This window comes from Myotis brandtii, unplaced genomic scaffold (assembly GCF_000412655.1).
Source record: "Myotis brandtii unplaced genomic scaffold, ASM41265v1 scaffold337, whole genome shotgun sequence".
Classification (NCBI taxonomy): Eukaryota; Metazoa; Chordata; class Mammalia; order Chiroptera; family Vespertilionidae; genus Myotis; species Myotis brandtii.
Window position 1 is genome coordinate 91 of NW_005362996.1, and position 22,173 is coordinate 22,263.

The following is a 22,173-nucleotide window of genomic DNA, read 5'->3' on the forward strand; positions in this document are numbered from 1 at the left end:
ACATTTCTCAGATGAAACATTTGACAAACAGATGTGCATTAGACATTTTTCTTACTTTTTAAAAATTTTATTTATTCATTTAACAACTCTCTATCACAGAGGTGGGAGAGGCTCCCGCCACCGCCACTGCGCTCGCCAGCCGTGAGCCCGGCTTCTGGCTAAGTGGCTCACCCCCTGGTGGTCAGTGCACATCATAGCGACCGGTCGTTCTGCCATTTAGTCGATTTGCATATTAGTCTTTTATTATATAGGATGTTAAGTGCTTGTGTATCTAAACATACCTAAACTTAGAAAAGTTATGGTAAAAGTATGGTATAAAAAATGAAAATAAAAAGGTACACTTGTATAGGGCACTTACCATGAATGAAGCTCACAAGAGTGGAAATTGCTCTGAATGGGTCAGTGAGTGAGTGGTGAGTGAGTGTGAAGGTCTAGGACATTAGTGCACATGTCTTCTTTCTTTAGTGCTAACAAGGTACTTACAGTCTAGTATGGAGGAAGACAATGAACAATTAAATTAAATTAGCTACATATATACTAGTTTATTCATTCATTTAATACATGCAAGTGCTTCTCTAAATGCTGGGAATTAGTATTGACAAGTTCCCTGCCCTCTGGAACTTATGATATGGTGGCAGAAATTAAAAATAAAATAAAGAGCTTTCCCACCTGCTCTCCCCTCCTTCCAAGCGCCACAGCAAGTTCTAGCCATAGCAATCAGACAAGAAGAAGAGATAAAAGGCATCCAAATTGGAAAGAAGGAAGCAAAACTGTCATTATGATAATTTTTGGGACCTCATCAGCCATGATGAGATGTTCTCCGATATCTGCAAGATCCGGGAGATCACGGATGGGCTGTGCCTAGAGGTAGAGGGGAAGATGGTCAGTAGGACAGAGGGTACATTGATGACTTGTACTAGCCATCTGATGGCTAGTAGAGGGTACAAAAGAAGCCTACAAGAAGTACATCAGATTATATGAAAGCAATCAAAGGGAAACTTGAAGAACAGAGAGCAGAAAGAATAAAGCCTTTTATACAGAGGCTGCAGAACAAGTCAAGCACATCCTTGTTAATTTAAAAAGCTAATAGTTCTTTACTGGTGAAAACATGAATCCAGATGGCATGGTGACTCTGCTGGACTACCGTGAGGATGGTGTGACCCCCATGTTTGGTTTTCTTTAAGGATGGCTTAGAAATGGAAAAATGTTAACAAATTTGGCAATTTGGTTCTATCACCTGTCATCATAACTGGCTGCTGCTTTTCATCCACACACCAAGTCAAGGATTAACAAATTCAATTTGGTTCTATCACCTGTCATCATAACTGGCTGCTGCTTTTCATCCACACACCAAGTCAAGGACAAATAGGACTGATGTTATCTTGAGCTTTTCATTTATTTTGACCCTGATTCATTTGGAGCAGAGGCATCGTTTTTAAGAAAAAAACATATAGGTTGTCTAAAAATAAAATGCATTTAAACTAAAATTAAATAAATAAATAAAAAATAAATAAGTAAATAAATAAATAAAATAAAGAGACATGGTAATTATTAAGGGACTCCAATGGCTTATTATAATCAAATGTAACTCTTAACAGCCACAATTGCTTAACGATGAAGACATAGAGATGCCTTTAAGCAGAGTGAACGTCGCATTTTTACTTTGCAGGTCCAGCCTGCAAAGAATCTTCAATTTTACTCACAAGTGTTATTAAAACAGATCAAGTTCCTCTAACTTGCCTTGAAATTTCTAATACAAAGCAGCAGATGGCACCACCATGTCATTCACTCCTGCCTGGTTTTGATAACTCTTTTTTGATTAATTCATACTGACTTAGATCACACACCACAGGAAGTCTATTTTCATCTTTTAGTTATCCTGTTCCTCTCTTATTCACCATACAAATATCCCAAAAGAGATTTAAGACCCATCATTATTTTACTGGTGAGGAAACAAGTAGAGAAAATTAAACAACACATCTAAAGTCATTCAGTGACAAGAAGAAAGCAACATGATGCCTTTATTAGCTAGAACATGGGCTCTGAATTTAGAAATTCTGCCAATAACAGATATTTTTTCCCTTATGCAATTAAATGGTCCTATCTTGTGCCCCACTCCCCTTTAAAAAAATGAATGGAATATACCAGGTGAATTCCTTCCAAATATTTTGTGGGTTTAATTGCTTTTTTTTCTAAATATAATTATTTATGAAATTCCCAAATATAAAACAAACAAAATAAGAGATGCTCTAGTCATATCAATACTGGGAAATTTACAGACTTTTCTGTTTGGCCTATCTTGCATCACGTTTTGCTATATTTTTCTTCCTATTAGAGATTATTTTGAGTTAAAGATCACAGGACAAAAAGAAATATAGCAAATATATTCAATTAACCAAAACCTGGATGCCTATTTAATGACAAAAGCAATGCAAAGAAGAAGGAAGGGCCATTATGGGTGGAAGAAAGAGGGATAATATCACATGTGACTTAAAGCAAACAAATATACATACAAAAAAATTCCCACTTCAAAATAACACCAACCATTCTTAGTCTACTCCTTGCTTTCCAAAGGCAATGTAAGGACAACTTGCTAAAGTACAGCATAGAAAATATAGTCAGTAATATGGTAATAACTATGTATGATGCCATGTGGTTACTGGAAATAACAGGGAGAACACTGTACAAAGTATATGATTGTCTAATTGTTATCAGTGGGTGCAACCTGTGTCCTCATCTATTACCGATGGACATGGAGTTCTTGTGATGTGGCAAGGAAAGGAATTTCCTGAGACTCATTTGGGAGGATGAGTGATCTTTATTTCCATGGTATTAAACCACTGGGTTTCCAATGTTGCATTTTCCTATGTCCTGCCATGGAAGAAGTCCAATCTTGTCTTCAGTAGGGCAAGAATTAAGACCACTTCCCGGAGTCTTCACTCCATATTAAAGCACAGTCCAGTCCAGCATCCTACATGTAGAGTCTGCCTGGCCCTGGGCCATGGGGTTGCTTAAGATTACATGGCTATGGAGAGAGAACAGGCAAGTGCATGAGGTGAGTGTGGGTCACAGAGCAAGAGTGCCAGAGCACAAGAGCAGAACAAGAAGAATAAGAGGGGCAACAGAGAAGGCGCTCATTGGGGATTATAACCAAGAACTTAATCCATTAACACTTCAAGATTTCATGTGCTTGCAGTGGCTTCACCACCCATAGCCAATTATCTTTTTCCCAGGTTAGACTGACAAGCAAGCACCCTCCTTATGTCACCCCAACTTCACTGTGCATAAGCCCATCTCCCCTTTTGTTGGATCCATTCCCCTAGTGATCTGCGGGAAATGGACAGGTGGTTTTCTGGGGAGTGTGAAACTGTAGCTTTCTGGTGACACTGCCCAGATGACCATGCCTATAATGTCTGACCTCTCACTTTCTCTCTTTCTATTATTAATATTAATTACTAGCTAATCATGACAATAACATAACCATTATGCTGTACACCGGGTGTGGGGTGGGCAGGAGGCAGCCAATCAATGGCTCTCTATCATCATTGATGTTTCCATCCCTCTCTCCCTTTCCCTCTCTGAAATCAATAGGCTAGTCAAGGCGGGCCCCCTAATCGCCCTGCTGGTCGCCCCGCAAAGGGGGTCAACCAGTGGCGGTGGGAGGGGCAGGGCCGGCCAGCGAGTGGGCAGTAGCAGGGGACGGGGCTGGCTGGTGAGCAGGCAGTGCCAGGCTAGCCAAGGCAGGTGCCAGCAGGGACCCCTTGATTGCCCTCCTGGTCACCCCACAGATAGGCCCTGATTGCCAGCCAGGCCTAGGAACCCTACACATGCATAAATTTTGTGCACCGGGCCTCTAGTCTATATAATAAAAGCCTAAGCAACTGTTATGGCAGAACAACCGGAATGACCAGTGGCTATGATGTGCACTGACCACCAGGGGGCAGATGCTCAATGCAGGAGCTGCCTCCTGGTGGTCAGTGTGCTCCCACAGGGGGAGAGCTGCTCAGCCAGAAGCTGGACTCATGGGGAGTGGGCCTAAGTCAGCAGGCGGACATCCCCCAAGGGCTCCCAGACTGCGAGAGGGTGCAGGCCGGGCTAGGGACCCCCCTCCAGTGCACATTATAATTTATTTACCTGCCCTTTAAGGTGTAAAATATACCACCCCAAACTTACTTCAAGGACCTTAGAGACATCTCCTTGAATGCAAACATTCAGGCAGTTAGGGAGATAATACTTGCTCTCCCAGTCTCTGTGGAAGGGAGGATAAGGGTGTGTAACTTCAGAGGAAGCACCACTCAGCTTCAACAGGTACCATTGCTTCCTGTCATAAGGACAGACATTTCTTTCTCTTCCGGATAAGCAACAAATCCACATGATCTAGTCACATGGACTAACGCCCCTTAATGCCACTCAGCAACTTTTCCTTGGCACACGCCAGCCTTTAAAAAGTCTCTAGCCTTTTGCTTTGGGGAAGTTGCATGCAATCCAAGCTGGTCCTCTTCTCTATTTCCTTCAGTAGGAAAGAAAGATGACTGAAGGAAATCTGTCCTCATTGCTTCAATGTTACATGCCTCTTCCATTCTACTTGCTTCAAAGTCTTGTAAATGGGTTGGGTACATCTCTAGTTTCCAGCAATGATAAGTATTTTGGGGGGCATTACTATGGCAATTGGAATACCGGAAAAAAAATCAAACATTTAGCATAATATTTCAGTCCCAGAATTCTCTATAATGTTACTAGCAATATAAGTGTATGAAATGGTGAATGAAGCAGTGTAGCAAAACAGAAAAGATCATACATTTTCCAGCAAGAGTAGATATTAGTTTGATTCCTTACTTCAATATTTTTACTAGCTTCTTAAAACTGAGCAAGGGAGTAAAATTACTGTTTTAACTTTTTCATTTAAAAATAGGAAAAATAATACCTATCACACGGTCTTGTTGGAAAATTAAGATTGAATGAGAAAACACGCTCACTGGCTAGTACTTAGCTAATAGTAACTGTTCAATAAATAATTACTACTTTGTGTTACCAATCCTTGGCAAATCCCAAAGAAATTTGTTTAGTCTCTGTTGTTATAACTATGTACCTTTTTATAGCATCCTTCATATACCTATCTGTAAGTTTCCACTATGAGAGAATGAGTTCCTTCATTTATCCTTGTATTCCAGCTCCTGCCATTTCAAAAGATGGGCATTCAATATACACTTAGTGAATGAGTGAGTACATGAATAAATGAATGAATGTATAGTAAAACAAAGTAATGATAAAATTAAGGTACCAAAATTGTTTGATAGTTTACATAAGCAAAGCCAATTAATGATGTAAAATTTATTTGTGACTGTAATGAAAACAGCCTAAGATATTAATCTTTTTATGCTTCTTATTTTTGGTCTGAAATAAAGACCTGTCTATGGTGCTGCCTTATAATTTTTTTAAGGCATCAGTCTCAGAAACAGGATCTAAAGATATAAATGGGAACTTACAACATAGTTTTCATTTCCTGCTTTTGGGTAACTGGTTGGACTACTTACTTAAGCTCAACTTGTTAAAGCTCATTAAATGCATATCTCACATGACTTGCCTCATAGATCCTCTTTGGTCCACAGACAATTGTCTTAGAAGAGAGGGAAGAGTGCTCAAATGCTGTGTCAATTGAGGAACTCCATGGAACAATGGCATACCGATCTGAGCTAGAAAATTTGGATGAAGATGGATATACGCAATTACAGTTCAGCTCTAGAGGCATCACCAAGAGACCTGTGTCCTCAGAGAAAGGTATTTTTTCTTTCTGCCTTCCACATTTTCATTCTCATCAACTAAAACACTTAACCAAGTGGAGAAAATTTGAAAGACTTGTGAATGTAAGGGTCTTAGTAATATATATATATACACACATATATGTATATATATTATTTTTTAAAAAACTTTTACTTTTTAGAACAGTTTTAGATTTAAAGACAAATTGCAAAGACAGTACAAAGTTTTAAAATATTAATATATTTTAAAAGTTTTTCCAAAGCCACTGAAGATAAGCCTTTTCTTGTAGCAACTATTTGGTGACTAATTATTCATATTCAAATTAATTATGAGGATGATAGAAAGTACTCAGAATATCTGTTCTACAGAAATAGATTGGTCAGCAGCGAGGAACTCGTAATAAGTAAGATAAGCTGCAAAGATGAAAGAATTTCAATAGGAGTGACTTGTCTGATAGAAATAAATTGTAGAATGGAGGTCAAGAAAACTGAAAGTGCATACATAAACCATATCAAGATATTAGGGATAAGAAAGACAAGAATGAAAAGATGGAAGATAGGTGAGAGATAAAGACAAACTTACGATTTTGTGGTAAAGGCCAAAGGGAAGTTGGAAGCTATAGGATTTAGAATACTGAATCTGATTTTTTATGTGTATGTGGTAAGAGCTGGATTTGGATGTTTTTAAAAAACAAAAGAAATTTTTTTGTAAACCAGTGAAGAAAAATATATGCATTAGATGAAAATGTCCTATTAGTAACCCACGAGTCTTAAAGAAAATGTGAAAGAAGTGGAATATGGAGAAGAGCATTAGAAGATCTTTTTCTTCTATTTAGTCTCCTCTATAATTCTCCTATCTGACAATTCTCTTAAGTGCTCTTACTGCTTATTCTTAGTTAAAGGGAAAACTATATTGGAGTGGTGATGCTAACATAAAATGAGTTCCCTATTATCAGGAAAAAGACTATTCACAAGGATTGACATCAGAATTTGCTCTCTTCTGCTTTCTGGTCATTCACATTGCCCAATTATTTTGCTCTCACCACTTACACAATGTTCTTTTTGGACAACCTGTTGGGGAAGAGTGGAGAAACAGGATGATGCAAGAGGTAGGGAGGTGAGTGGGTGTTCATGCATATGTATAGACACACAGTGAGTTACCTATAATCTGCTAGTAGTCTCTACTAGTAAACTAGGTGCTTTTCCATGTGTTAGCTTGCTTAATTCTCACAATAATTCTTTGAAATATTATTACCTCATTTTTTCACAAAGATAATTTTTTTTAAAAAAAGAAATAATTTGCCCAAAGTCATGCAATACCTACATAAAAAGGGAAGATCACCCGTAGTAATCAGTACTATTTCCTCCACATGAAGCTATCTCTTCTAAGAATGAGTGGGATTTCAGGAATCCTGGTAATATCAAGACTTATAGACATCAATGTAGAACTGAAATTAGGAGTGCATAATTATGAAGGCACTGTGCTCAAATTACAATTCCAGAACCCAAAGAGATATGCTAAAGGTGGGGAAAAACTCAGACCAATCCTAGATAACTAGATAATCAGGGTATCAGTGATTAATGATTCACTTTAGAATTTGCCAGATTTGGATGAATTGTAGAATTTAAGTGTACCATGATCCATCATCCTATTTCTTTTTTTTTTTTTTTTAAATACGTTTCTGCCGTAGCTGGTTTGGCTCACTGGTTAGAGTGTCAGCCTGCAGACTGAATGATCCCAGGTTCAATTCCAGGCAAGGGCACATGCCTGAGTTGTGGGCTTGATTCCCAGTGGGGGGTATGAAGGAGGCAGCCAATTAATGATTCTCTTTCATCATTGTTATTTCTATCTCTCCCTCTCCCTTCCTCTCTGAAATCAATTATATATATAATAAAATATGCTTCTATTGATTTCAGGGAGAGGAAAGGAGAGGAAGATTTAAATGTCAAATGCTGTGTTAATTTAATTATATTTAATTGAATATATTTAGATAACTATGACTGAAATCTACACTTACCAGTTCTTTTGAACTATCTATCTTCAGGAGATAAGAGTCCAGTTGAGAGCACTGTCTTTTACTTCCATTCCAGGAATTCAATGATGTGCCAAATAGGTAACAGCTATTCTCGTGTGCAATCCAGTTAGGGGGACAAGAGCTGGAAAGAACTCCTGGAAATAGAAGATAAATATGATGTGGTGCAAGCACCATCCATCCTGAGGACACAATAATAATTAATGAATCACCATTAAAATATTTCCATTTCAATTCAAATGGTCACTGGTCATTCCGGTTGTTCTGCCATAACCGTTGCTTAGGCTTTTATTATATTTAATGTGTTTGATTTTTCCCCCCTGTATTCCAATTGCACAATTGACACAGCATTTAATATGCCAATTTAGAGGAAAGGAGAGATAAAAACATCAATGATGAAAGAGAATCATCTATTGCCTGCCTGCTGCATGCCCCCTACTGGGGATCGAGCCCACAACCCGGAGGCATTTGCCTTGACTGGGAATCGAACTGTGATCTCCTGGTTCATAGGTTGACGCTCAGCCACTGAGTCCCACTGGCCAAGCATCCTGTTTCTTCATCCAATCCCTGTTTGCTCTGTCTCCATCAGGACCTTGTGCTGCAAATCTTCCTTGGCGTTCCATTGCTGTGACTTTGGGAATCCTATGCTTGGTAATACTGGTGATAGCTATAGTCCTGGGTACTATGGGTGAGTACTACTGTAGATTAACAGCAACAGATATTGAGCAAGCATTTATAATGTGCCAGACAGTCTTTTAAAAGCTTGAAATGCATCACGTAATTTAGTCTGTATACTAACCCTATTCAATTGGTGCTATTAATTCTCATTTTATTTATAAGGGAAGTAAGAGTCTGGCAGGCTATTTTACTTTTTAAGGATCATAAACTAGTTAATGGTAGGACCATGATTAGAAATTTAGGCAATCTGTCTAAAAAACTCATACGCTGAACTACATCGCTCTACTATCTTCCTGGTTTCAAAGCTGTGGAATTTCTGGAATAAACTAATGGAAGGAAACCAGTGGAAGTGAAGAAGAAAGTACAAAGTGGTGCTATCTAATAAAATAAATTCCCTAATAAGACTACAAGCTATTTTGATATCTCATGCTTTAAGAAAACTGTTTTATATCTCATCTTTAATAGAAGTGCCATTGGGTAACAGCAGAAATTACCTGAGGCACTTACTAAGTACTAAGTAGATATTTTGTAGTGAATGAATAAATCTCCTTAGATTTTATATCTCATGCATTCTACTGTCAATAAAGAACTATTTGGCCTTCAGAGAGTCTTTATTAGATTATTTAATTATCAAATGTTTATTGAGTACAGTCTATGTTATAGGTACTGGGCAGGTTCTCAAGGAGCTCTCATTTTTAAAATGTGAAAGAAAAAACACACACGAAGATTTATTATTATTTCAAATTTATCATGGCTCCAATTGACTTTATTCTATGTGCTTCTTGCTTTCTCCTTAATACTCTTTCTTCTTCTCTGTTTCATTTTTCCTTTTTTTTTTTTTTACTATACACCTTCATGGAAGTTATTTTCCTCCCATCTATTTAATCTATCTATCATCTATTTATCTATCAGCTATCAATCTTTACTTCTGCATCAGCAATGTGTTATCTGTTTATCATTAATAAAAAATGTATCTCTTTCCAGCTATCAATTACTTCTGCATCAGCAATGTGTTATCTGTTTATCATTAATAAAAAATGTATCTCTTTCCCTGGCTGGCATGGCTCAGTTGGTTGGAGTATCGTCCCATGCACCAAAGGGTCACGGTCGGTTCCCAGTCAGAGTACATGCCCAGATTGCAGGTTCCATTTCTTGTCTGGGCATGTGTGGGAGGCAAATGATCAATGCTCCTTGCATCAATGTCTCTCTCTCTCTCTCTCTCTCTCTCCCTCCCTCCCTTCCTCCCTCCCTACCTCTCCTTCTCCTTCTCCTTCTCCCTCTCCCTCTTCATTACTTTCTTTTTAAAATCAGTAAAACAACAACAAAAAACCATATCCTTGGGTGAGGATTAAAAAAAAAGTATCTCTCTGGCCATCATCAGTCTGCTCTCTATATCTAAAAACCTGTTTCTATTTTACTTGTTCATGTATTTTGTTCTTTAGATTCCATATATACTGTAAGTGGAATCATATGGTATTGGTCTTTCTCTGTCTGACTTATTTCACACAACTTTTTTGCCCACTTGCTTGGGTTGTTTCCATATCTTGGCTATTGTAGATAAGACTGCAGTGAACATGGGATGCATATATTCTTTTGAATTAGTCTTTATATTACAACAAAAATATGGATTTTGGAGTTTAAATTTTCAAACATAGTAGAATAATCCTTTTGTCACTATTGTTGGTATATGAAGGTATTTGGAGATCCAATTCAGGAAGCAACTCATTGAAGAATGACAATTTTCCATCAAGAAATAAAGAGAACCACAGTCAACCCACACAATCATCTTTAGAAGAGAGTGTGGATTCTCCCAAGGCTCTCACAACCACAGGCAAGGGCAAAGTTAAATGATTAATGGAATTCTTGATTTAGGAAGGTTAATTATTGGTGTTATGGCCTGGAAGGGTGGGGGAAGAGAAAACTTTTACATGCAGTGACTGTGCATTCAAAGAAAGCACACATTAGTATTATCTCAGTCTAAAATGCCCCTGTCATATATACAATGAAGTTATGTCATAAATATCCATGTACTTGGCTGAGCAGTTCTAAGTTGGATTTTTTCCAAATCAGTAACTAATTTATCCCTGTCTATGTGTTTAGGCCTACAGGAGATTTTATATTTTGAAATATATTATTTTCCTTTGGGGAACTGACATTTTACAGTGATATAGTAAGCATAAAAAATAACACATCAGAAAGGAAAAAAGGGAGAGATAAGGAAAGAAGGAAACATGTTGGTGAGAATTAAGAAGCTAAATGACACACATATAGACGAGATAGACCTAATAGATATATTCCTTAAAACTCTAGTTAAATTAATTTTTACCACACAATTTCACTACAATTTTATATATACTTGATCTTCTAATTGTATCATAATTGAATATGACAACACTTTTACTTCAGTTTTCCATCTGTGTACCCATCCTTCCTTATGATTTGTATCAAGTAGCTAATATTATAAAGCATCAATACTCTGTAATGTGAATAATTGTTCTTATACTTTTTTCATTTGGGAAATTGCCTTCTGAAATGGATCTCATACCTGTAAAAAAGTTAACATGAAATTACCATATACCTCAATGATTTATTTTGAGTTGATTTATTTTAAGAGGTATGAAGAAAGGGAGTTCCGGGCTGAATTTGTAGGAATTGTGGACAAGAGAGAAAGGAAGGTTGACTGTCTAAAACACGTTTTATAATTAATTCATTTTTAAATGAATGGGGACATTTTAATATGGTCTATTTTGTAAAATCATATTCTTATAGTTTGAATTGAAATGGAAATATTTTAATGGTGATTCATTAATTATTATTGTGTCCTCAGGATGGATGGTGCTTGCACCACATCATATTTATCTTCTATTTCCAGGAGTTCTTTCCAGCTCTTGTCCCCCTAACTGGATTGCACACGAGAATAGCTGTTACCTATTTGGCACATCATTGAATTCCTGGAATGGAAGTAAAAGACAGTGCTCTCAACTGGACTCTTATCTCCTGAAGATAGATAGTTCAAAAGAATTGGTAAGTGTAGATTTCAGTTATAGTTATCTATAGTCTATATGGAGCAGAAAAATAGAGATAGATTCCAGGTAATGATAATCTTCCTTAAGAAAAAGTGATATTTATTATTCTCCATAATTATAGTAATAGCATGCATTAAGTGGGTAATGTTTATAATTTATGCTTTTCATTTTAATTAATTAATTTAAAAATAAGCACATTGTATTTTAAAACAAATCTTTTTGAATACACTGCAAGTTTGCATGACTATAATAATCAGGCAACTACTAATTTTTGTGGATTTGGATTTTAATTTTCGAATTTGGAGATAGAACATTATCCCCCTTGTCATCATAATTATCAAGAAAAATAGCTGCAATGATGATATACATTTATACATCATTTACTCCTTAAAAGATACTGGAAAAGGCAAAGAGGTGAACAAAGTAAATTTGATATGGCAATGCTCATGTAATTTGTAAGAAAAAAGAAATAACAGCTGTTAAAAGTTAAACACTTGGGCGCTGACTGGGTGTCTCAGTGGGTTGGAGCATCCTTCTGTACATCAGAAAGATTGTGAGCTCAGTTCCTGGTCAGGGTACATAGCTAGGTTGCAAATTTGATCCCTGGTCATGCATAGTGCATATGGGAGGCAACCGATCAATGTTTCTCTCTCTCTCTTCCTCTCTAAAATCAATAAAAATTATCCTTGGGTGAGGATTTTTTAAAAAGGTAATATTTGGTATTGGCAACAAAGGTGATAGGAATTCAGAGAGAGATCCCCGTGGACATAAAACCGTTTACAGAAAAGATGGAACTTACAATTCATCATGAATGAAGGTTAGGACTTAGATGGCCTATAAGAAGGGTTAGTGATCAGGAAACATTCTACACTATGAATCTAAACAGTTCTTTTTGTGGAAAATTAAATAAAATGACTCTGAAGAAATGAAATATGCCTTTTGAGGCATTCAAGGATTGGCACTTCTCTCGAGGTTGATGCCAGTGTACACATGCATCCTTCACCAAGGTGATTCACGGTGTCTATAAGAGCATCTCTCTGTCTCTTCTCTGTCTTTCTATCTCTATCATCTCTGTTTATCTCTCTCTTCTTGATGCGTATTTGTATTTATGTTTCCCTACAGGAATTTATAGTAAAGCAAGTGTCTTCCAAACCTGCTAACTCATTTTGGATAGGGCTCTCTCGCCCTCAGGCTGAAGGACCATGGCTTTGGGAGGATGGCTCAAAGTTCTCTCCTAACTTGTAAGTATCTAGACGCAGCCGTGGGCAAACTACGGCCTGCGGGCCAGATCTGGCCCGTTTGAAATTAATAAAACCAAAAAAAGAAAAAAAAGACCGTACCCTTTTATGTAATGATGTTTACTTTGAATTTATATTAGTTCACACAAACACTCCATCCATGCTTTTGTTCCGGCCCTCCGGTCCAGTTTAAGAACCCATTGTGGCCCTCGAGTCAAAAAGTTTGCCCACCCCTGATAGAGAGACAAATTCTCATACCCTTTCTCAGAAAAGGAAGAGCATATCAAGCAGTTAAGAATCTGATTTGCCTCTTCCACCCAGTTCCCATCCCATCCCATGCTTTCACTACCCTATTGTCTGTGTCCAAGGGCAATGCATATATGCATCTAAGTTCTTCGGTTAATCTCTTTCTGCCATCCCTCCTTCCCTCTGAGAGATTACAGATATAAATTAAATCATATGGTATTTGTCTTTCTCTGTCTGACTTATTTTACTTATTTAACATGCTCAAGGTCCATCCATGTTGTCACAACTTGCAAGATTTCAATTTTTTTATGACTATGTAATATTCCATTGGCTATATGTACCACCTCTTTTTCATCTAATCATCTGTTGATGGGCACTTGGGTTGCTTCAATATCTTGGCTATTGTAAATAACTCTGCAATGCACATAGGGGTGCATATATCTTTTGGAATTAGTGTTTCAGATTTCTTTGAATAAATTCCCAGAAGTAGAATTGCTGGGTTATAAGGTAGTTCTATTTTTTAAAATATATTTTTATAGATTTAAGAGAGGAAGGGAGAGGAATAGAGAGATAGAAACATCAATGATGAGAGAGAATCACTGATTGGCCACTTCCCACATGCCCCACATTGAGGATTGAACCCGAAACCCGAGCGTGTGCCCTGACCGGGAATTGAACCATGACCTCCTGGTTCATAGGTCAATGCTCAACCATTGAGCAACACTAGCTGGGCATAAGGTAGTTCTATTTTTAATTTTTGAGGAATCTCCATACTGTTCTCCATGGTGGCTGCACCAATTTGCATTCCCACCAACAGTGAACCAGGGGTCCCTTTCCTCCACATTCTCACCAACACTTATTGTTTGTTGATTACTGATGATAGCTATTCTGACAGGTGTGAGGTGGTATCTCATAGTGGTTTTAATTGCATTTCTCTGATGGTTAGTGATTTTGAGCATCTTTTCATATGTCTATTAGCCATCTGTATGTGATCTTTGGAGAAATGTGTATTCAGGTCCTCTGCCCATTTATTTTTTGTATTGTTTGCTTTTTTATTAAGTTGTATGAGTTATTTATAAATTTTGGATATTAACCCCTTACCAGATATATCATTGGCAAATACCTTCTCTGAATTAGTAAATTGCCTTTTCATTTTCTTGATTTTTTTTTTGCTGTGTAAAGACTTTTTTAGTTTAATGTAGTCCCATTTGTTTATTCTTTCTTTTGTCCCCCTTGCCTGTCGAGATATCCTATATAATAAAAGCCTAATATGTTAAGTGTCCGGTTGGCTGGTCGGCTGTTCAACCAATCAAAGCATAATATGCTAATGATATGCTAAGGCTGCTCAACCACTCACCATGACATGCACTGACCACCAGGGGGCAGATGCTCTGACCAGTAGGTTAGCTTGCTGCTGGAGTCTGGCAGATCAGGACTGAGCGAGATGGGCCGGACATGCTCTGGAGCCCTCCCGCAGTCCCTCCCCAGTTGGCCAACCTCCTATGTCCCTCCCCAGCCCTGATTGTGCATCAGTGGGGTCCCTTGGCCTGGCTTGCACCCTCTTGCAGTCCGGGACCCCTCAGGGGATGTCAGAGAGGAGATTTCAGCCTGATCCTGCAGGCCAGGCCAAGGGACCACACTGGTGCACGAATTCGTGCACCAGGCCTCTCATATTAGAAATAATGCTCTCTTATTTAAAATCAAAAGAGGGATTCAAAATTAATATTTTGATACATTACTATGCCTTGGTTTTCTGGGTGGCTGTAATTTAATCTAGGTCTGTCCATATCCAAAAAAATCTCTTGGGTGTCAAGTAAGATTTTTGGAGAATACTGGTCAGAATTCTCCCAGAGGCCTTGATCAAAATTGTTTCATGCTCTTAGCCTAGTCCTTTATACAGAAGAATTCTCTCAATCCTCCAAGCACAGGGCCAAGGGGAGATAGATAGGCAAGATGAAGAGTATTATAGTTTTTACCCTGAGGCTCAGTGATGTCCTTGTAGCTTGAGATTAGTACTGCTACTTCAGGAGACTGAGGAGCAAATAAAACAAGAGACATGCTTCCACTTACCCATGGTAGTTAATGTAATTGTCTGACATTGTATTATTTTTTATTTTTACATTGTATTCTAATGTAATTCTGCTTTTAGGAGGCATTGAAATATATAGGGTTTTTCCCCCTCCCCTTCTTTAAATGGCCTTTGCTATCTCTGATTCCTCATTCAGTTCTAGATCCCTTTCAGTAATAACTCTTCTACTTGATCTACTCACTAATATACATAATAATAATATCACTAAACTGTTGCTTTATTTGATAAATATATTTCCAGGAAAGAGTTTGATAGATAAGCAAAGAACTGCTTATAGAATATTAACTGTTTTGTCTGAAGTTTTATTTAATTTTATGCAACTAGTACTATTTCTTAAAATCATAAGCAGACCTTTAGAAAAATGAAATAAAACAAATAAAAATAACAACAACACATAAGCAGACCCAGTACCCATCAATAGGTGAGGGAATAAAAAAGCTGTGGTAGGCCCCTAACTGGTTTGGCTCAGTGGATAGAATGTCAGCCTTCAGTCTAAATGGTTGCAGGTTCAATCCCCTAGCCCTGGTCCAGGCATGTGCGGGAGGCAACCAATTGACATATCTCTCTCACATCAATGCTTCTCACTCTCTGTCTCCCCCTCTCCCTTCCATTCTCTCTAAAAATCAATGGAAAATATCTTCGGGTGAGGATTAACAACAACAACAAAAAGTTGTGGTATATTTACACAATGGAATACTAGTCTGCCATACAAAAGAAGGAAATCTTACTTTTTGTGACAGCATGAATGGGCCTGGAGAGTACTGTGCTAAGTGAAATAAACTTGTCAGAAAAAGACAAATACCATATGAGTGCATTCATATGTGGAATCTAATGAGCAAAATAAACTAACAAACAAAATAGAAACAGACTCATAGAAAATGAGAACAAACTGACAGTTGTCAGCAGTGAGAGGGGTTGGGGAGCTGGGTGAAAACGGTTAAGGGATTAAGCAAAACAAAACAAACAAACAAACAAAAAAAGAATACAGACAACAATATGATGCTTGCCAGGGGGTAAAGGAGGTGGGGAGAGGTGGAAGAAGGCAAAAGGGGGGATAAATGGTGGTGGAAAGAAACTTGACTTTGGGTGGTGAGTGCACGATGCAGTATGCAGATGATGTTTTACGGAGTTGTACACTTGCAGCCTATATAGTTTCATTAACCAATGTGACCCCAATAAATTCAATAAAAAACATTTTTAGTCACTTTTATACTTTAACTAGAGGCCTAGTGCACGAATTCATGCATGGGTGGGGTCCCTCGGCCTGGCCAGCGATCGAGGCCTATTGGGGTGCTGGCTGGCCGTGGGAGGGACTGTGGGAGGTTGGCAGGCCTGGGGGGTGGGGAGGTGCCATGGGAGGTTGGCTGTGGAAGAACACTGACCACCAGGGGGCAGCTCCTGTGTTGAGCGTCTGCCCCCTGGTGGTCAGTGCACTTCATAGCGACTGGTTGACCGGTCGTTCTGATTGTTCTGGTCGTTCGATTGTAACAGTCGCTTAGGCTTTTATATATATACTAGAGGCCCAATGCACGAAGATTCATGCAAGAATAGGCCTTCCTTCCCCTGGCTGCCAACACCACCTTCACTCCGGCCTGGAGCTGCCTTCCGCCTTCGTGCGCTGCCCAGAGGCCCGGAGTGGCTGGGACAGGGTGGGGCAGAACACCTGCGTTGTTGCCATGGCGATGATGCAAGTGTCCTGACCTGGCCACTGCCATCTTTGTCACGTCAATTTGCATATTCCCTCCTTATTGGCTGTGGGCACCACCATCTTTTGTTGCGAAGTGACGGTCAATTTGCATATTCTGTCTTTCTTAGATAAGATAGATAATGAAGGATATGTTATCATTTCAGAACTAATACAATCTAAATTCAAGTCTCCTTTTCCAATAAGTGTAGACACTTCAGAACTCTTTTACTAGTATCCTCACTGATTTATTTCAGCATTGTGTGACTAGTAGTCTGTATTTCTTATGTTTGTTCTAATTATCTCATTGCATTTTATTTTAATAGGTTTGAAATCAGAAGCACAGTTACAGAGGAAAACTCATCCCACAAATGTGTATGGATTCATGCGTCAATAATTTATGACCAGCTTTGTAGTGTGCCCGCATATGGTATTTGTGAGAAGAAGTTGTCGATATAATGATGTGGGTGTTGACATGGAGGAGCAGAGTGAAGTATAGAAGACTAGAGGCCCAGTGCACAAAATTATGCGCGGTTAGGGTCCCTAGGTCTAGCCTGAGATCAGGGCCATCTTCCACCCACTCACCAGTCCCCAGTCCCGCCCTGCCGCCTCCACCCACCCTGGTTCCCCGTTTGCCATCTGGTGATCTATCAGAGCCTGTGGGCTGGGGGAGGGACCAAGAGGTCGGCATTCCGCCTGCTTGCCAGTCCCGAGTCCCACCCCGCCGCCACCCACCCCGGTTCCCCGTGGTTCCCTGTTGGCCATCCAGAAATTGGAGCCTGCAGGTTGGGGAGAGGGACTGAGAGGTGGTCAATGCACCTCATAGCAACTGGTTGATCGGTCATTCCGGTCATTACACTGTTATGGTTGCTGGCCTTTTATTATATAGAATAGTAAGGAGTTAAGAAAACAAAACACAAATGAGAGGTATTTGAGGTCAAAATAAATGCTGGAAATATCAAAAGAGCTCATCCAACTTTAATCTTGGCTGAGAGACAGGATGGAGACTGTGATTTCTATATGTTAACTCAATTGGTAATCCAGTATTATGTTCTAATGGAGCTAGTATAGCATAACTTGAATTTTTATTCTATAATTGACCTGGCATATACCTGGGATTAATCAGAATTCCTTGGTGTTTCAGGAGATCTTAACTTCTGGCTGTAACAAAGTAATTCTTACCTTAAAAAGTGCCACTGGAGTGTACATGGGGAGTTCCTGCGATTTGTTCCTCCACATTTAGCAGTGCATCATCAGACACAGGTCAAAGGCACAATATAATTCTGAATAGCTAAATAAAAAAATAAAAAATAGCTTCACTATAATCAGAGCTATTTTTTAATTTTGTTCATCAATATGATGATAATTGTGACCAAAAACTTCCATAAAAAGCAGGAATTCTATCTTTTTTTCCCTTTTCAATTAAATAGCCCAGAAAATATGTCTGCCACATCTCTGATTAATAAGATCTCCTGTAATGTGTAATTGTAGGGAAACTGCTTTTAAAAGAAAGTTTTCTCCTTTTTTGGTTATTTAATCACATTTTTAAAATTTTAATACTTTTATTTTTCAATTACAGTTGACAATCAATATTATTTTATATTAGTTTCAGGTGTACACCATGGTGGTTAAATATTTATATACTTTACCAAATGATTCCACTGGTAATCCTATACCCACCTGAAACCATACATAGTTATTACAATATTATTGACTCTATTTCTTATGCTGTACTCTACATCTCCAGGATTATTTTGTAATTATCAATTTGTACTTACTAATCCTTCACCTTTTTCATGCAGCCCTCCACCCCCCTTCCCAGTCTGTTCACTGTATGTATGAGCCTGTTTCTGTTTTGTTTGTTTATTTTGTGCTTTCAATTAAACATACAAATAAAATAAATTGGTATTTCTCTTTCTCTGTCTGACTTATTTCACTTAACATAATACCCTCAAGGTCCATCCCTATTGTCTCAAATGGTAAGATTTCATTTTTTATAGCCAACTAATATTCCATTGTATATGTACCACCCCTTTTTCTTCCAATCATCTATTGATGGACACTTAGGTTGCTTCCATATCTTGGTTATTGTAAATAATGCTGCAATGCACATAGGGGTGCATATATCTTTTGGAATTAATGTTTTGGATTTCTTTGAATAAATTCCCAGAAGTAGAATTGCTGGGTCATAATGTACTTTATTATTTTTTAAATATATTTTTATAGATTTCAGAGAGGAAGGGCGAGGGAGAGAAAGATAGAAACATCAATATGAGAGAGAATCACTGATCGGCTGCCTCCCGAATGCCCCTGACTGGGGATTGAGTCTGAAACCCAGGCATATGCCTTTGACCGGAATCAAACCCAGGACCCTTCAGTCCAAAGGCCAACGCTCTATACACTGAGCCAAACCAGCTAGGGCAAGGTAGTCCTATTTTTAATTTTTGAGGAATCTCCATACTGTTTTCCACAGTGGCTGCACCAATTTGGATTCCCACCAACAGTCCATTCTCTCCACATCCTCACCAACACTTGTTGTTTGTTGATTATTGATTATAGCCATTCTGACAGGTGGTATCTCATGGTGGTTTTAATTTGCATTTCTCTGATGGTTAGTGATTTTGAGCATCTTTTTGTATGTCTATTAGCCATCTGTATGTCCTCTTTAGAGAAACTGTATTCAGGTCCTCTGCCCATTTATTTGTATGTTTGCCTTTTTTATTAAGTTGTATGAGTTATTTATAATTTTTTTATATTAACCCCTTATCATTGGCAAATATCTTCTCAGGATTAGTAAGTTGTCTTTTCATTTTGTTGATGTTTGTTTGTTTTTGCTGGGTAAAAACACTTTTAGTTTGACATAGTCCCATTTGCTTATTCTTTTTTTGTTTGTTTCCCTTGTCTGTGGAGATATATCAGAGAATATATTACTAAGAGCAATGTTATACAGTTTACTGTCTACATTTTTTCTAGGAGTCTTATGGTTTGGGGGTTTACATTTAAGTCTTTAATCCATTTTGAGTTTAGTCTTTTATATGTTGTAAGAACGTGGCCTAATTTCCTTTTATTTTTTGCATGTATGTGTTTAATTTTCTCAACACTATTGAATAAACTGTCTTTAGTCCATTGTATATTTTGATCTGTTGTCATAGATTAATTGACCACATAGGCATGAGTTTATTTCCAGACTCTCTAGTCTGTTCCATCAATCTCAGTCTGTTTTTATGCCAGTATCATGCTGCTTTGATTACTATAGCTTTGTAGTATAGTTTGCTATGAGGTAGCATGATATCTGCAACTTTTGTTGTTCTTTCTCAAGATTGCTTTGGCTATTCAGGATTTTTTGTGGATTCATATAAATTTTAGAATTATTTCTTCTAGTTCCATGAAAAATGCCATTGGTATTTTTTTAAGGAATATGAAACTATTTATTAACCACCGTTTACAAGTATTTACAATAAAGTAAACAATATACATTGGGTAACATTCTGTTTACTACCAAGATATTGTTTTTCCTGGCTTTTGTTGAACCAGTGCCCCAAACACTGAGACTGAGCCTACATGTAAGGAGACTGAGTTGGAGCAAAGAGAAAACATGCAGATCAAGAGTTTAGATTACAAAAAGTTTGTTCACCCATTTATTCCAGGAGGTCCCAAATTGCCAAGGTCTCTAACAATCTGGTTAGGTATCCATGAATGAAGTCTCACACATTCCTTGACCCTAATTTTTTAGTCAATATAGCACAGGGATTTCAACTTCTTGTAAAGGAACATTTTAAGAGGTGAAACCTTTAAATTAGTGTTGCTTACCTAATTAAAACACATCAGGGTTTGCCTAGTTTTCTCATTTGGGAGAGGAGGTTATTGGCAGTGATAAAATTTTCCTTTAAGGGGTTTTGCAAATAAACTTGCATTTATGATTGTAAATATGGATTCTGATATGTCTACTTTAAATTGTCCAATTTAAACTGCTTACATTATATTTAAACTGTCCAATTAATTAAAAATTATCTAATTTCAAAGGTTAAAAACTTCAGGAAAAAATTTCAATTTAACTTCAAATGATTTTTTTCTTAGGTTGCTGAAAATGATGGCAGCTCAGAAAAGAGCGTATCTATAGTTGTGTTTTGGTAAAAAAAAAATAGAGAAAAGAAAAAAAGAAAGAAAACCATTTACATATGTGTACACACCTGCTCTCCTTTCCCCCGACACCCCGCCCTGCAATAAACAAAAAACCCACAATGATCCTTAGGCACAGACACATTCTGACTGAGTAATGACTATAAAGATTTCTCCCAACATTTAGAAAAGTTTCTCTAATGCAGCGGAAAAAATACAACAACATGGTATCAAATGTTCTTTTGTGATAAAGGAAGCAACTACAGAAAGCTTTTGTTCAAAGTAACCAGTGCTATAGATGCAACCCCCCCGCCCCAACAACTCCCCAGCACTACTTAAAAAAAACATATCAAACTTGATTTTCATTATAATGTAGTTGTTTCTTCACTAATAAAATTAAAAAAAAAAACAAGACCCAGATTATATATATATATGTATAAATATATATAAAAAGCAATGCAAACAATTATTGGGCTTCATCTTCTGGACAAGAATGCCAAGTTAGTCTTTCTTCATAGAAAGCAATTACAATTTGAGGACACTTCATATTTGCCTCTTGCCAGCACCAGAATCTGAATCTTTCCATTTCATGAGAAACATTAACTCTCCACTGCTGTCTGTGGCACCAATTGTTCCTTCAGGATCAAGACCTCTGGCAAAGCCACTTAGTTTATCAGTTTATCTCTTTTCTTCTTTGATGTGCTATCATCAGAGTCACTGTCAGATAAAGCTTTCTTTTTGTACCTTCTTTTTCTTTACCAGCTTTTTTTTTTTTGCTTAAATTATTACAAAGAGTATTACATATTTCTCCGTTTTTTTCCCCCGCCCTTGACAATCCCCTGGCCTCCCCTACCCCGCAGTGTCTTATGTCCATTGGTTATGCTTATATGCATGCATACAAGTCCTTTGGTTGATCTCTTACCGCCCCCCCTACCCCCCCCTCTGCCTCTGTATCTATTATTGTTCAAAAGTTTATAATGGTCTCTATTATCCATGAATGTGTGAGATCATGTGGTATTTTTCCTTCATTGACTGGCTTATTTCACTTAGCATAATGCTCTCCAGTTCCATCCATGCTGTTGCAAATGGTAAGAGTTCCTTCTTTTTTACAGCAGCATAGTATTCCATCGTGTAGATGTACCACAGTTTTCTAATCCATTCATCTACTGATGGGCACTTAGGCTGTTTCCAAATCTTAGCTATGGTGAATTGTGCTGCTATGAACATATGGGTGCATATATCCTTTCTGATTGGTGTTTTTGGTTTCTTGGGATATATTCCTAGAAGTGGGATCACAGGGT

At 37.9% G+C, this 22,173-nt stretch overlaps 1 protein-coding gene across 4 annotated transcripts; it reads left to right on the plus strand.

Moving 5' to 3' along the window:
• Positions 1-5,575: 5,575 nt before the first annotated feature.
• CLEC7A (C-type lectin domain family 7, member A) lies at positions 5,576-17,322 on the plus strand. 4 transcript variants are annotated; one of them, XM_005871338.2, is made up of 6 exons: positions 5,576-5,778; positions 8,382-8,480; positions 10,164-10,301; positions 11,343-11,494; positions 12,619-12,737; positions 17,080-17,322. In XM_005871338.2, the coding sequence occupies exons 1-6, from the start codon at positions 5,676-5,678 to the stop codon at positions 17,210-17,212; spliced, it is 744 nt and encodes a 247-aa protein (XP_005871400.1). In that variant the 5' UTR covers positions 5,576-5,675; the 3' UTR covers positions 17,213-17,322. The 4 variants fall into 4 exon arrangements, with proteins under 4 accessions (XP_005871400.1, XP_005871401.1, XP_014399300.1 ...); XM_005871339.2 differs by lacking the exon at positions 10,164-10,301; XM_014543814.1 differs by lacking the exon at positions 8,382-8,480.
• Positions 17,323-22,173: the final 4,851 nt, after the last annotated feature.